This window comes from Taudactylus pleione, unplaced genomic scaffold (assembly GCF_031769625.1).
Source record: "Taudactylus pleione unplaced genomic scaffold, aTauple2 ptg000585l, whole genome shotgun sequence".
NCBI lineage: Eukaryota > Metazoa > Chordata > Amphibia > Anura > Myobatrachidae > Taudactylus > Taudactylus pleione.
Genome location: NW_028284987.1, coordinates 175861 through 192997, shown reverse-complemented (window position 1 = coordinate 192997; position 17137 = coordinate 175861). Strand labels below are relative to the sequence as shown.

At 47.4% G+C, this 17137-nt stretch overlaps 1 protein-coding gene across 2 annotated transcripts in view; it reads right to left on the bottom strand.

The window, feature by feature from the left end:
• Positions 1-17137, bottom strand: part of SPAG5 (sperm associated antigen 5) — a 127743-nt gene that overhangs the window by 31415 nt on the left and 79191 nt on the right. For both annotated transcript variants that reach the window (XM_088453704.1, XM_088453703.1), the window contains 5 exons: positions 9601-9727; positions 4012-4144; positions 3849-3929; positions 1283-1426; positions 1127-1201 (listed from right to left, as the gene is read on the bottom strand). In XM_088453704.1, the coding sequence (XP_088309830.1) occupies positions 1127-1201; positions 1283-1426; positions 3849-3929; positions 4012-4144; positions 9601-9727 (560 nt within the window). The remainder of the gene's footprint in view (positions 1-1126; positions 1202-1282; positions 1427-3848; positions 3930-4011; positions 4145-9600; positions 9728-17137) is intronic.

The window sequence follows — 17137 nt, the reverse complement described above, 5'->3', positions numbered from 1 at the left end:
GCTGCCTCTCCTGAAGTTTTTAAAAATAAAATGATTAAAAAAGCACTCGTGTTCTCCAGGCATTTTAACATGCTGTTGTCTAAACAAAATTGAGGATTAGTCATACATATTCCACATCACTTTCCAGAGAATATTTAGTCATGTAATCACACGTGAGCTTACTCATGCCAAGCATCATTTTGTGCGTCTATATTTGCAGCAAATGTGTCTTATTCGCTATGTGATGCGAATAAGATACACAAGCAGACTTTGCGGATTAATATGATATATGTCATGTGTATGTTCTGTGTGTGACTGTATCTGTACAGGAAATGCTACGTTACAGCTTCAGCGACTATGTCCCACATCACGTTCTGCTGTGATGATTTTACAGACTCTGCCGCACACGGAACATACACACGCCACATATTATATTGATCAGCATTGTCTGCTTGTGTCTTATTCACACTGCATTGCAAGTAAGACGCATTTCCAGCATGTGGCCGAGTCGCACGCGAGCCAGCGTTTCTCACGTGCCCTGTGTAACATGACTCATAACGCAGGGAGGATAGATGAGAAAGGACATCTGTATGCACGAAGGTTCATTTTTTTCAGAAGCCAGTTAACCTACCAGTATGTTTTTGGAGTATGAGATGGAACCAGAGAACCCAGAGGAAACCTATACAAACATGGGAGAACATGCAAACTTCACACATATAGGTCCTTGGCGGGAATCGAACTCAAGACTTCTCTGTGGCAGCAAGCTAACCATTGCACTACCATGCTGCCCAATTCGACTCACTATCTCCCACATACAGTACAAAACACATCACCCAAACCACTTTTTCAGCCTTATTGGATCAGACCTAATGAAAATAACTTGCTTTATGCTGGTCACGTACTGGAACACTGCACCATTTGTTGTGCAATACTTGGATGCCAAATACCGATATCAAAAGATCAGATCTTTATCTCGCATGTAGATAGAGGCAGATATAAGGTGACCGCTTACAGCTTGCATGTGCAGTCACGATGGGCCGTGATCTGCTCATTGACCAAGTGGCAGTAGAACTATTCTTTTCAATAAATTAATTCTTAATACATTTCCGATAGGTATGGCACATTTATAGAGTAAAAAGGAACTTACATGTCTCATTAGTCGCTGGATTGTTTCTGACTTTGCATAGTCCGTGTCAACAAGTTTTAGTTTCAGCGTCGCTAACTGAGGAAAACACAAAACACGTAAATAACTGGTAACTTCAGACATATAGAAGTATGACCAGTCACAGAAAGCCAGACTCACGTCCTTGTGTAGCAGAAGTTTCTCCTGAATCCAGTTTCGTTCGGCTTCGGCTGGACTCTGTGCGAGCTCCTCTTTCAGGACCTCCACCTCATTTTCACATAATTTTAGTGACAGCTGTAACTTTTCATTCTCCTCAATAAGAACCTAATAAAAAGTCATAACACACATTATATGCGTTCACACACAAAGATGCTGTGCACAAGTCAATATGGAAGAGCAAGAATTTAGCATGAAGAGAAAGTTTAGTCAACATGTATCTTGTAATTGGACAATCTCTTTACAGAGGAAACAGACAACGCAAAAGTACACAAAATGATGGGAAATCAGTGTCACAGTGACCAGAGGAAAAGGGAGTTCTGCTTTCATTTAAAGTGGAATAAGAGAGGTCTTTCAGTGGGCTGTCCATCTAATATAGCCAAGTTTGAGCCTGACTCCAGAGTCTCTCTCATTAAAAGTCATTTACTGCTTTCCTATGGCTGAATCTTGCTACCATCAACAGATTCACTTTGGGGAATATGCAAGGATCACACAGGTGCCTACAACTTGCATCAGGAGTGTTCCTGTCAAACGCACAACGTGTGACGTTTTTAATTTGCTTCACTAACCTTGTGGAAAACCTGGTTTTCACCATACCCGGAGCAGTGGTTCATCCAAGGACACATTGAAATCTGTCGGCTCCAATACTGAAAACTGCAGTATTGGAGTATAGTGATAAGATACCCATTGTAGATGTAATGTTTTCTGCTATAGTATAATATCCTTGTCAATTATATCTATTTTCTCCACATGGTTTGTTTATATAATATAAGGCATGGTTTTCTGCCAAGGTCTGCCTTATGTGTGGTTAGGAAAATTAGGAAAATGTTATTGAAGCATAGGTTCATTTGTATGGCTTTGTTATTCTCTTGTTTTTGCATTACTAATGTAGGTTCTCTACAAATTGCTTTGGAAACTGGTGGGGACAGTTATCTAGATAGGTGCCTCCGGCTTACTGGAACCGGATGGGTTCTCGTCTTTAGTGTTTGATAGCTATGCAATGCTGGCCCCTTTGCTTGGACAATCTATCACCCCACCCTTCTTAAACTAATTTCCTGAATTTTTGGGAAATTGAATACAATAGTCAAGCATCGAAAAATTGCTTCATATCTTAAAAAAAATGTAATCCCGATATTGTGTTCCTTCAGGAAACACACTGGAGAGCTAATTGGATTTGGGGGGGGGAACGTTTCCTAGCCCCCTATAAAACGAAATCCAGGGCAGTTTGTTATATTGTTTTGACTCAACTTTAGATACGATTGTAAACCTGAAGGGCCACTATTCATTGCTAGATATAAGGATTTGAGATGCTCCCTTTAATAAGTTTAATGTATAAGGCCCCTTCTCTCAATTGAATGAAGTTTCAAAACTTCGCTCATTATTAGTCCAGATAGACGTCTCAAACCATATTATAGGGGGTGGATCTGTATGCTATGGGTGACCCCAATGCTTAATAAATAACCTGCCTTTCCCAACCTCAGTTTTTCTTCATGATGTCTCCAGGCACGTTTCTTACTGCTCGCTGACTCTTACACCACTCTGAGAAACCCTTTACCATTCATGTGTCCACCATGCATTCATTTTCCTGCATAGTCTATTTTCTAGTGGCCGATAATCTGTTGTCAGACATAACGGACATTAAAATCATTCTGATCGTGTGCCAGTTGATTGGTCTTCTAACTTTAAGTCCAGTACATTATACTTGGAGGTCTACTGAATAGGTCTGGTCCTCATGGAATCGGAGAAAGGGATTTAACGGTAAGTACAAAAATTCTTCATCCAAGCTTTTCTCAAGGTAGGGAGTGCTCTGTGCAGCACTTTAAGTCCAAAGCCATCATTCCTGGACGCAGAAATTAAACAAAAATCAAATGTTGTCTGCTGAAATGTAGGCTTGGCGTATTACCGCTTTAGTTCAGCGAGCGATGGCCTGCTTTGAGGCTGACACTGTAACGTAGTATTTTGCATGCAGATACACCTGCAGTTGCATACAGAATATAGGCATGTTGCATATCGTTTTAACCAGCAGAAGCGGCTTGTGCATCATATTCGCATCTCTTTGTGAATAAGACACATTTGAAAGTAAAAAGTCGCACGAAAAGATGCTTGGGCACTTGAGGGAAAAAAATCACAGATTCAGACTCGCCAAGCTCCTCTCACCACTTCCTATACCTTGGTGTGAGAGAGACAGAGAGAGAGAGAGAGAGAGAGAGAGAGAGAGACACACAGACAGACAGAGAGAGAGAATATATATATATTTTTATTATTTATTTATTTTGGAACAGCTCAAGTTCTGTCTCAATACCTCTTACATTTATTTGAGAATGCTACCACAATTGTTTGTTTTATATAGGCTGACCTTGTTTTTAAAGAAGAAAAGCTTTAACAATACAAGAGTGAAATAAAATGAGTCAATAAATGTTCCACATGTTCCCATAAAGGGAAGTTCTCAAACGTAATACTTGCTGGGGGTACAGGAGGTGAGCGCCGACTATATTACATGAAGGATCACATGATGTGAGCAGCTCTTTACCTCGCTCTCTTTCGCCTTACTAAATTGTTGCAGTATCTTCTGTTCCTGCTGATTTATAACCTCCTGAAGCTGGGTGATGCACTGTAAGGGGACAAAAGGCTGGTATAAGTGTCTAATAAAATGACAAATACAATAACTATGAAGAGAGGATTTAGATCATCACCTTTTCTTTGCTATTCACTTTCTCATCCAATATGCAATTTCTCCTTCTCAGCTCATCAAGCTCCCCCTGCATGTCACGTATGTCAGATGTATGTTGTAATCTTTCACTCTGGAGTTCTTTCTTCATGGATGAGCTATAGCAAAATAAAACAAAGATTTAATTTATATTTAAAATAAAAATCAAGGAGTAATGTTTTGTGCAAATATTTGAGTAACTACTAAAAAGGTACACAGGAGGAGTAACTGTAAGTATAGAACATATATATTACAGGTTGAACAGACTTTACTGTACACTGATACACATATACTTAATGTCAGTACGTATATGAACAGAAGAACCATTAGGCATTAGCTTCAATGGCAAACGTGAGCTACTGCTTGCTTTGGAGAGTAGTGGTTTGTGTGCAGTATACCCCTAATTGCACTTCCAAGACTTGAAACACTGCATAATCATGAAAACTGTTGTAAAACCATTTCTAGCATTGTGGGAGTCATATCATAACCCTAGAGAATTAGGCAAATAAAACAAAAATGTAATATATCAAAAGAAATTATGTAACTGTTATACAATTGCAAAAAGATTTTTGCACTCACCATAATATCAATTCCTCAGAGCCCATCTGGGGTACACGACAAACTCTGGGTTTAGAAGGGAGGCCAAGGAGTAGGCACTTAATAGTTAAACTATTGGAGCTGAACAATCACCCCCTCTTCCTCCAGAAACTCAGTTATTTATCTAACAAAGCCTAAGGAGAAATCATCATGCAATAGGCACAACCAACACAACAACCAACCAGAGATGGAATACAGTGTTCCCTAGATGGACTCAGAAGAAAGGATTTTGAGGAGTACAAATTCTTATTTTCCCTCCAACGCGCTATCTGGGGGACACTGCAGACTGTGGGTCTTCCCAAAGCAAGCTTCAAGAGGGAAAATCACACATCAGCCAAGCCGTTTTCAAAACCTTATGCCAAAGACTGGCGTCTTTAGACACACACTTTGTGTACACCTTCATAAAATGATACTGCTTCCCGAGGACCATGTAGCTCCCTGCACAGTTGCTCAATCGAGGCACCTGGCACTGCCGCCCAAGAAGCACTCACGGCCTGAGTAGCATATGCCCATATTGGTTGAGCCCGTGCCTGACCCCAAGAAACAGAAGCCTGCTTAATAGCAGAAGTGATCCAGCGAGCCTCGGACTACTTGGAGACAGACAAGCCCCACTAGGGAGTGTCATAGGAGGGCCTGGAGACTGTCCAAACTCCAAACAGACGCGGTCCGATCCACATAACCCTGCAATGATCTGCCAACATCCAAGAACCGGGCTATCTGAACCTGAAAGACGAAAAACTGGTATCACTATCTCTTGGATCAGAAAAAAACAGGAAACCACTTGTGGCAGGAAAGATGGCTTAGTGCTGAACATTGTCCAGTCAGAGTGAAAAATCAGGAGAGGGAGACTACCAGAGAGGGCTGCCAGTTTCCGAGACACTCCTAGAGAAAGCAATGACCAACAGAAACGCCACCGTCCAAGTAGGCCACTACAGGTCAATAGCCTCTAAGACCTTATTACCTGGTCTCAAGTGTTACGCCAACAAAACCAGATGAGGCAAATCGGGGTACAGGAACAGGTGTAATCTAATTATCCTGCATTGGCTGGCAGCTGCCATGGCAGTTCAGCCATCACAGACAGAAGGTCCGCATACCAGGCCCACTGCAAGTCCGATGCTATGAGGAGAACATGCGCCTGCTCCCTCTTTATGCGCTGCATCACCTGTGGTAGTGTGGAGATGGGCGGCAACAGGTAACCAGGCAAAAGGACCACCTGGAGGTCAAAGCGTCCACTATGGATACCTGAGGAAAACTGGACTGCGCACAGTTACAGGGCAGCTTTTTGTTCAATTTGGATGCCTTGAAGACTATTGTCCAGAGAGACCCATTGCTCCACAAGCAGGTTGAAAGTGTCCAGGAGCAATTCCCACTCGCCTGGTTAAATCCTATGCCGACTGATATAGTTGGCTTTCTAATCGTCCACCCCTGGAATGAAGATGGCACAGATGGCCTGAATAAAACTTCTCTGTCCACCGCATGATGCAAGCGTTCTCTGGCATGGCCTTCTGATTCCTGGTCCCACCCAGCCAGTTGATATGTTCCACAGCCGTTGCATTGTCTGACTGAATGCGCAGAAACTTCTTCCGTAGAATCTTTTAAGCCCGAGACAGGACAATCAAGTCAACCCGCAGTTCTAGTCCATTGATGGAAAGGACGGCTTGCTCCTTGGACCAGACACCCTGACACTGGTACCCCAGACGAAGAACTAACAACCCCTTGACAGGTTTATAGGAGTGAAGCCACCAAACCAAGGACTGCTGGGTTGGTAGTGACAGAAAGAACAATTGACCATAGGAGACGATGTTGGAGCCCTGGAATGGAACAGAGCTAAGGGGACCGCCTCAAAGGCTGCTACCATCTTCCCCAGCAACTAGTTACACCGCAGAATGGACGCCCAGCGCTGGTGCAATAGAGACCACACAAGCAATTGAAGGCAACAATCTTGCTGTCAATAAGAAAGATGCGCCGACAAGACGTGTCAAACAGAAGCCCCAGAAAAACCAACCTTTTGAGCCGGCACCAGGTTGGATTTAGGAAAGTTGAGAATCCAACAGTATTCCTCCAAGGTTGAAACCACCAACTGCAAATGATGACTGATAAGGGCCCCAGAAGACGTCTTGATCAACAAGTCTTCCAGGTACTGGATGACCGTGACCCTTTGTTCGCAGCTGTGCAATCAGCTGGGGGCCATGATCATGGTGAAAACCCAAAGGGCTAGGCCAGCAGTTGGAAGTGGAGAGACCCAATGGCAAACCGAAGAAGCCTGTGGTTCCGTTCCCAGATAGGAACGTGCAAATAAGCATCTTTGATGTTGAGCAATGTGATTAATTCCGCACCTACCATGCAAGCCATGACGGAGTGCAGGGTTTCCACCCTAAATTTCTGCACCCATAGGTGAGGGTTCAGCCACTTCAGGTTTAGAGCTGTCAGGTTTGTGCACTAGAGTAAAACCCCAACCCATGTTGATGTGCTGGAACCGGGACCACAACTCGAGGCCATGAGAGAGAGCAACACCCATAGTAAGTAGGCACTTTTAACTTGGTCCCATGAAGAGGGGTGACTTAAAACCAGAACGAACTAGGACCAACGAAATCCAGAATGTATACGTTAGCCGTATCTTCCGCAGCCAGGAGCAGGTTGTGGCTAGCAAGGGGTCAGACACCATCTGCCAGCACTTTCAATAAACCCCGCTCCCCAAAAGCCTGAATCCCATAAGTGGACTAGAAACAAATAAAAACACCTAAGCTCCAATTTTCGTGCCTCACAGTCGGGCTCTAAATCAAAAACTGGGTTGCTGGAGGTGGAAGGACTTAGAGGAGGGTGTGGGGGCAGTGTAGTTTCAGCTCCAATAGTTTAACTATTTAGTGCCTACTTAGTCCCCCTCTAAAAACCACAGTCTGCTCTGTCGCCCTAGGGCGTCAGAGGAAGAGAGGACCATTGTACGAGGGTTGTTCAAAAAGTAATGCCTAAATGCTCATAACTCTGAAATAATACCCAACATTTATTTGAAACTTTGTCAGTTTGTAGTTTAATATGTCTGCTAGCTATATATGTAGTTTTGTTTAGGTAGTCCAAGAAATACCATGGAATCCAAGATGAAACAAAAAGCATCATTGAATTTATGGAAAAAGAAGGCTGCAGTGCTACAGAAATCCATAGAAGACTGAAAAAGTGTATGGTGAGCGTACAATTGACTATAGCAATGTCAGAAGGTGGATGGAGCTTCAATTGGGAGAATCGTCCGTGTGCGACAAACCTCGTGGTGGCAGACCATCAACTGCAGTGACAACAGGGGAACCAACACAAAGTCGATGCCATGATTCAGAAAGACCATTGTGTGACCATCAGAGATATCAGTGATGAACTTGAATGTAGCCATGGCACTGTAGAAACACTGGGCCTGATTCAGAGCCGGACGCTATTTGCGGACGGTCGTTCCAAAAAAGGGCCCGGCTATTTAAATTGAGCGCTCGCTCTTTGCGGTTTGTTGACGCCTCTATGTCTGAGCGAGTGAATGAAAAATGCACTCACTATTTTGTAAAGACGCCCCTTTGCCGTTCGCATCACACGTCATCTCCGGTATTTATTAGATTAATCTGGTACATCGAAAGGCATCTGAACTGCTCGCAGTGCTTGTGGTAGGTTTTTCTTACCGCTATCACTGCGAGCAGTTCAGGCTAAAAGACAACCAAGTGACGTGGTCAATGACGCTCCTTTACTAATTATGCACTCCCATTAAAGGCCCTTTTTACCGTTTGGCACGCCTGCGTTCGGATCTCCACTCCCCCGTTTTCAAGCACCTTCCCCTGTTACCACCCACAAACGGTACATTCTGTCAATCAAATTAGCAGCCCCTTGCTGTTTTGCGAGCGCACGATTTCCGACCGCAATGACTGGTTTGCGCATGCGCATTACGACCCATATGCATGCGCAGTTGTGCGAACATCGCTCATAGCGAACGAGCGGCCGCTTACGAGCGGCTCTGAATCAGGCCCACTAATCAATGTGTTTCTACAGTGCCATGGATATCGTAAAGTGTGTGCTAAATTGGTTCCAAAGCAATTAACCAGGGATCATAAGGCCCAGAGGATGGAAGTGTGCCATTGGCCTTTTGACCAACCTTTGAAGCCAACGTGAGACGTTTTTGGAAAATGTCATTACAGGAGATGAGACCTGGGTATTTCTTTGTGACCCAGAAACAAAGGCCCAATCAAAGCAATGGAAATACCTAAGTTCACCTGGGCCAAAAAAGTATAAACCACAGGGATCCGTAAACAAAGTCATGAGCACATTCTTCTGGATTGCCAAGGTGCTATTCTCATTGATTACTTGGAACAAAACCAATCATTCAACAGTGATCGATACATTATTACACTTAAGAAGCTGAAAGAAGCCATCTGCAAAAAAATGTCAACAATTCGACTGTCAAATGTCATCTTACACCACGACAATGCCAGACCTCACACTTTGCTGGCAACATCAGCGGCCATTGCCAAAATGGGGTGGGCAATAATGCCAAATCCACCATATAGTCCTGATTTGGCCCCTTCTGACTTTCATCTGTTTGGTCCTCTCAAAAACTGTTACCGTGGTCAAAATTTTGAAGACATAGAGGTTGTTAAAAACGCCATACGTTCCTGGGTCAAACACAAACAACTGGAATTTTTCCAAAGTGGATTCACAGTATGGGTTGAGAGGTAGAGAAAATGTTTGAGGGCAGATGGTGAATTTTTGGAGTAGAGTCATTCTGTTACTAAGACCTCAAAGTATTTTACTGCAAATTTTCAAATCTGAATCTATAATAAAATTTGAGTTGTGAGCATTTAGGCATTACTTTTTGAACAACCCTCGTACATACAGTCTATTAGGATTACGATTGACCAAATATTTTACATTATATTTGGTGACAGAATAGCTATTTTGCTTGTCATTCCACTGTTACAATTTAGTAACTGTTGAACCCAGAGTATACACTCACTTTTCTTTCTTCAACTCTTCAATGATTTTCAGTTTAGATTCTATAGCATATGATGAAGTGCTGATGCCATCTGCAACAATATTACTCAGCTCATGCAATACATCTTCCAACTTCACCTGAGGTGTACCTGAGGGTGTAGACAAGTTTTAAAAACATGTTTTTAAAACACAAGCACATAAATGTTTTTAAAACACAAGCACATAAGCACCATGGCAATTTACAAAATGTATTCAGATGCAAACAAATATCTTGTAATATCTAGGTATGCTTTGTCTTCACAAAGAACTAATCTATTGTACAAGAGCATTAAGAGACATTTGTTAATACATGATCTGAAGGATGTGCAGCATAACTGGTTCCCAACACATAAAAGCCTGGCTGACTTAAAACTAGGGATTGTCTGCATCTTCCCAAGTCTCCATGTAAAATCTATTTGATGGAGCCTTGCTGTCGGTGTATACTCCAGCTCTCCAACATTTCTATTAACACCAGCATCAGGTTAATGTTAAACATACCCTGAGCGGTGTGTATTTCTCTGATAGAACTGATAAATGAGAAACCTGAGCACACTGCCAGGTCGAAAGAGGAGTTTGAAGGCAAGGGGATAGATTTACAAAGCGACGGCATTTTCAAACCACTGCTTCTAGGAGGGTTTGAACTAAAAATGTAATGCGTTACTAATAATAAGTGCAAAGCTCAGCATGTGTTTTACTTAATATTAGTGCTGCTTTAAATTTTGAGGTCAAACTCACAAAGTAGTCGCAGATTGCAATAGTCGCCACTACGCAAATAACAAGAGATATGGTAAGAACTTACCTTTGTTATCTCTGTTTCTGCAAAGTCCATAGGGTCCACAGGGTTGACCTTGGGGTATAGCTGGATCTGGATCCACGGGCACCACGCAGTTAAAGCTTTGCTGCTCCCAGGATGCACTTGGGTCCATCCTCCTCCATACCCCGCCCCCGGCCACAGGCACCTCAGTTGGTAAGCAGCTAAGGCCGGAGGAGGAGACTAAACAGAGAGAAGGAAGACTGGAACACACAAGAAACCATACTCACAGAAATGGGAGACGGAAAACCGGTGACCAGCCACACAGCCCATTTGAAGCCAGGTGCGTCAGGGCGGGCGCCCTGTGAACCCTATGGACTTCGTAGAAACAGAGATAACAAAGGTAAGTTCTTACCATATCTCGTTTTCTACTTCAGGGTCCATAGGGGGTCCACAGGGTTGACCTTGGGGATGTCCCAAAGCAGTTCAACTAAGGGCGGGGACGCTCCTGTGCTGAAAGGAGTACCCGGCGCCCAAAGGATGCATCCTGAGAGGCGAAGGTGTCAAACGCATAGAACCTCAAAAACTTTTGAATTGAAGACCAAGTGGCCGCCTTACACAGCTGAACAGCGGAGGCGCCACGTCTAGCAGCCCAAGAGGGACTCACAGAACGAGTGGAATGAGCCTTAACAGAGGCTGGCACAGGTAAACCCTCCTGTGCATAAGCCTCACAAATAACGGAACGAAGCCAACGGGCTAACGTTTGCTTGTTGGCAGGCCAACCCCTCTTGTGAAAACCGAAGAGGACAAACAAAGAATCCGACTTCCTACCCGAAGCAGTCCGATCCACATAGATTCTAAGTGCCCGGACTACATCTAAGGAAGCCTCACCAGCTGAAAGATCAGGTGACTGAAAAGCTGGCACAACAAGTTCCTGATTAATGTGGAACTTTGAGACCACTTTGGGCAAAAACTCAGGACGAGTGCGGAGCACCGTTCTGTCCTGATGAAAAATCAGAAAAGGGGGCGACAGGAAAGCGCCCCCAACTCTGACACCCTCCTGGCAGAAGCAACTGCTAGGAGAAAAACGGTCTTGAACGTCAGCCACTTGAGGTCCACCACCTCAAGAGGCTCAAAAGGAGGACCCTGCAAGACCCGTAGCACCACCGCCAAGTCCCAAGGAGCCACAGGAGGCACGAAGGGAGGCTTTATCCTGAGAACACCCTGGAAAAAGGTGTGAACATCCGGTAGTGTAGCAATCCGTCGCTGAAACCACACGGACTAAGCAGATACATGAACCTTCAGAGAGGCCAGGCGTAAGCCGAGGTCCAAACCTGATTGAAGGAACTCCAAGATTCTGGAAACCCGGAACACCTGAGGATCATAGTTTCTGGATTCACACCACTGAAAGTAAGTGCGCCACACCCTGTGGTAAATCCGTGCAGAGGCAGGCTTGCGTGCCCTAAGCATGGTACCAATGACCGAACTGGAGAAACCCCTAGACCTCAAGACGGCTGTCTCAAGAGCCACGCCGTCAAAGACAGCCGACCCAGATCCGGGTAAAGGCAGGGCCCTTGAGACAACAGGTCCCGACGCTGAGGAAGAAGGTACGGAGCGTCAATGGAGAGACACCTCAGATCGGAGTACCAAGGACGTCAGGGCCACGCCGGAGCAACCAGCACGAGCGTGCCGCCGTCCTGCTTGAATTTCCGCAGAACCCGAGGAAGTAAGGATATCGGAGGAAACAGATACGCCAGGTGAAACGTCCATTTCACCGACAGCGCGTCTACCAGACTGGCGCCTGCGTCTCTTGTCCTTGACACGTAAACGGGCAACTTGTGATTGTGACGGGAGGCCATCAAGTCCAGCTCCGGCAGCCCCCACCTGTCCACGAGTAGCTGAAACACCTCTGGGTGAAGCGACCATTTCCCGGGATGCACGTCGTGACGGCTGAGGAAGTCCGCCTCCCAATTGAGGACTCCGGGAATGAAGACTGCCGAGATCGCTGGAATGTGACACTCCGCCCAAGCAAGGATGCGAGACACCTCCGACATCGCTGCCCGACTGCGAGTTCCTCCTTGGTGGCTGATATACTCCACCGTGGTGGCGTTGTCGGACTTCACCTGAACCGCCCTTCCGTGAAGAGAGGGACCGGACGACTGCAGGGCCCGATAAACTGCCCGCAGTTCCAGAATGTTGATGGGAAGAAGAGCTTCTTCCGCAGACCAATGACCCTGAAGTGACAACGAGCCAGTCACTGCCCCCCAACCCCGAAGACTGGCATCCGTCGTGAGCAGGACCCAGTCCTGGATCCAAAAGGGGCGCCCCTCGACCAGATGAGCTGTCTGAAGCCACCAAGCCAAAGACTGCCGAACCTCCGGGGACAACACCAGCAACTGAGAGCGGATCCGGTGAGGTAACCCGTTCCATTCCGATAGAATCAGCCCCTGCAGGGGCCGGGAATGGAACTGGGCAAATTCCACCATGTCGAATGTTGACACCATGGAGCCCAAAACCCTCATAGCCGAATGGACCGACAAGCGGCAACTGCTCAGGCAACTGTGTATCCTCAGCTGCAGGGAGGAGACCTTCTCCGGGGTCAGGAAGATCCTTTGCTGACGAGAATCCAGCAGGGCTCCCAAATGAACCATCCGCTGAGATGGAATCAGGGAGGACTTTTTCCAATTTATCAGCCACCCGTGCGCTTGCAGGCAAGTGACCGTCAAGTGGAGATGTTGAAGCAGTACCTCCGGGGAACTCGCCAGCAACAGGAGGTCGTCCAGATATGGTAGTAGCCGTACATTCTGGTTCCGAAGATGTGCGGCCATGACCGCCATAATCTTCGTGAACACCCTCGGTGCCGTGGAGAGACCAAAGGGTAGCGCCCGGAACTGGTAATGGTGTTGAAGGATAGCGAACCTCAGATACCGCTGGTGCGAAGGTGCTATCGGAACATGGAGGTAGGCGTCCTGGATATCCAGGGACACCATGTAATCCCCCGGTTCCATCGCCAGAATGATGGAACGTAACGTTTCCATCCTGAACTTGGGATCTCTGAGGAATTTGTTCAGAGACTTCAAGTTGAGGATAGGGCGATGAGAACCATTGGGTTTCCGCACCAGAAACAGAGAAGAATAGTACCCCGTCCCTCGTAATTGAGGAACGGGAACAATGACCCCTGCTGTCAGCAAGGACTCTATAGCTTCCTGAATCTGTAAAGACTTGGTCGTATCCTGAGAAGGACTCGTGCAGAAAAACTGGTGGGGCGGTCTGTGCCGAAAAGACAGGGCGTCCCCCGGGGAGACCACTTATCGAACCCAGGAATCCGTGGTGGTATTGTGCCAGCACTGGGCAAATAGAAGAAGTCGGCCTCCCACTCTGGGGTCCCCTGCTTGGAAGAAGGGCGCCTGGCACTCCAGGTCTGCTTCTTGGGCTTAGAAGCGGCCTTGGTCGTCGACTGCCTTGCCCTGAACCCGAAAAGGACCGAAAAGCAGAGCTCCGTACCTAGGTAGGAGCAGAAGCCGAAGGGAGGAAGACTTAGCCGACACCCGAGAGGTTAGCAGGCTTGCATCTAACGATGCTTCCCCAATGTAGGAAGCCGCTTCCCTCATTTGACCTATCAACGCTCTCTGGATCTCCGGAGCATCTTTCGGAAAGGTATCCTCCAAAGCATTGGCCCAGCTCTCGATGGCCTTAGCCACCCAAGAGATGGCCATGGACGGACGGGCCACCGCCCCCGAGAGAGAGTAGATAGACTTCAAACAAGTCTCCACCTTCCCGTCCGTGGGATCTTTCAGGGAGGAGATCGACGGGTAACGGGTAACCTGGGAATCCACCGCTGGAGGAGTTTCCCACTTCCTGCAATGAGCCTCCGGAAACGGATAGTTTGAAGCCAACCGCTTCTGCAGTTGGAACCTCTTGCTGGGCAACTGCCAGGCCCCTGCCATATGATCCGTCAATTGACCGGACAGGGGAAAAACCGTCGAAGCTACCTTGGCCTTTTTAAAATTTGGGTATTTTGACCTGGGGGCGGGCACATCCTCCCCAATGTGAAGAATGGCCCGCACCGCCCTAACCAATGCCGGCACATTAATGGAAGACTTAGCCTCCATCTCCTGGGCCCCGGCATCCGAGTCAGAGTCTTCATGGATCTCCCCGTCATCCGAAGACACGTCCGTGTCCGTGAACTGAGCCGCCAGTGAAGCCGGAACGGAACGCTTGGACGCCCGTGGGGGCAAATCACTGTGCAACATATTTTGAAAAGCCGATGACGAAGCCGCCAGACTCTGAACAGAGCTGGAGAGGACGTCCACCCAAGGCGGGGGTATTGCCTGAGGATACCCCTGAAAAGGTACCATCGACTGCTGCGGCACTGTGGGAGATTGCACGTATACTGGCAAACCCGCATAAGGACCCACAGTCTGAGACCCGGGAGGAGACTGCACCAGACGAGTCACACCCAGGGAACGGGGGATGGTAGCTGGGGCAACGCCCCAGAAGGGGCCGCAGTCGGGACTGCTAGTCGGTCCGCGATTGACGCCAGCACTTGCGTAAACATCGCCCACGGAGGATCCTGCGCCACCGGGGGTTTAGAGGGTCCAGGTACCAACTGGCACCGCCCGCACAGACCGTTTTGAGACAAATCTGCCCCGTCAACCCCTGCGGAACAGCGTCGGCAGGAAAACAACACAGGAGCCTCCTAGCGCTCATTCCCCTCATCAGACATGACACAAACTTTTTTGCAATAAAAGTGTCTCACCGAAACGAGGTAAGGCGTATAACACCCACGCACTCCCAAGTATGCAACCCAAACAGCCCACAATACGGTACTGAGGAGCACACCGCAGTATGTGACGGACCTCACAAATACGTAGATTTATATAAGCGAGGTACACGGAAAGAACACCCCTCCCCCATGCACCTGCGGGCCGTAGGAGAAGGAAAGGGATAGGTAAAAAGCTGACAGTAAGTAGAAAATAAGCACAGACAGCAGCACTAGCAAAAGTCACATACCATGCAGAGAAGTATTACTCACTGCACCTTCCGCTACAATCAACCTCCCAGATTCAGTGTCTGGGAGGGCTATAGCGCTGCGAACACCGTCCTGATCAGGGGAGAGGTACGCAGGGGGACTGGTCCACTGTAAGCCTGCCTGGGAGCTCTGCGATGCTGCCTGAAGATGGCCGCCGGAGAGCACTGAGGAGGAGTGGCCAGGAGATAACAGCCCAGCGACGCCAGCACACATGAGAGAAGGCGCGCTGGGCTGAGGGGAGGAGCACTGAAGCAGGGAATGCTGCCTCCCCTGCTAGTATGAAAACCCCCAGGGAAGCCGGTTCCAAGCCGGTCTTACACCCTGGAGGTCAGCAGACACGCTGGGTATTTCACATCTTGGGGGAGCCCGCCGCCGCTACTAGCGCCGCCGGTCTGTCCCCAGGGACCGGCGGCATGAAGACTGCATTATCCCCGCGTGCAGCGCTGACAGCGCTGCACGCGGCTCACCTGGCCCCTTCAGTCCGGCAGCAGTCCTTGGGAGGTCCCGGAGCCACGCTAGTACTCACTCCGGGGTCCCGCTGCGATCCCCGGATCAGTACCGGCGTCGCAGCGCCAGCGGGGCTGTTGGAGCGGCAGCGTAGACGTCCAGATGGACAGTCTGATGCTGCCGCTCTGAAGACAGTAAAAATAAAATAAAATCTTCTTTTTAAAAAAATAAATAAAAAAAAATAAAGCTTAGGGGCTGCTTATGCAGCCCCCCTGCGCAGGGTGACCCGACTCCGGCCGGGCACCAACTAAAACTGAGGTGCCTGTGGCCGGGGTATAGAGGAGGATGGACCCAAGTGCATCCTGGGAGCAGCAAAGCTTTAACTGCGTGGTGCCCATGGATCCAGATCCAGCTATACCCCAAAGTCAACCCTGTGGACCCCCTATGGACCCTGAAGTAGAAATACCCCAATGACTTTGCTTGGTGCATCCAATCCAAGTAGATGAAACCTTATCTGCCTGAGAGGGTAGATTGCAGTGGTTGATGAGCAGACAGACTGCGGTGGGGAATATTAGATGAGCAGGCAGACCGCTTTGGGGGATATTAGATGAGCAGGCAGACTGCGGTGGGGGATATTAGATGAGCAGGCAGACTGCGTTGGGGATATTAGACTAGCAGGTAAATTACAGTGGAGAAAATTAGATGAGCATGTAGATTGCGGTGGGGGATATTATATAAAAGTGAGTACAGAAGTCAGAGATATAGATGGGTGGGGGTAGGTAGAGGTGGAGGGATATTAGATGAGCAGTTAGGCCACAGTGGGGTGATATCAGATGAGCAGGTAGATTACGATGGGAGATATCAGATGGTTGGGCAAATTGCAGTGGGGGATATTAGATGAGAGGTTAGATTGTGGTGGGGGATATTAGAAGAGCAGGTGTTTACAGTGGGGAAAATTAGTTATCAGGTAGATTGCGGTGGAGGATATTATATATGTGAGCACATTGCAGTCAGGGATATTTGATGAGTGGGGGTAGTTAAGTGGCGGGGAATATTAGATGAGCAGTTTGGCTACAGTGGGGGGATATTAGATGAGAAGGTAGATTGCGGTGGGGGATATCAGATAAGTGGGCAGATTGCAGTGGGGAATATTAGATGAACAGGTAGGCTACGGTGGGGGATATTAGATGTGAGTACATTGCAGCTAATATATTAGATTAGTGAGTAGGTAGCATTGGTGGATACTAGATGAGTGGGTAGATTACTTTGGGAGATGTTAGCAGTCACCAT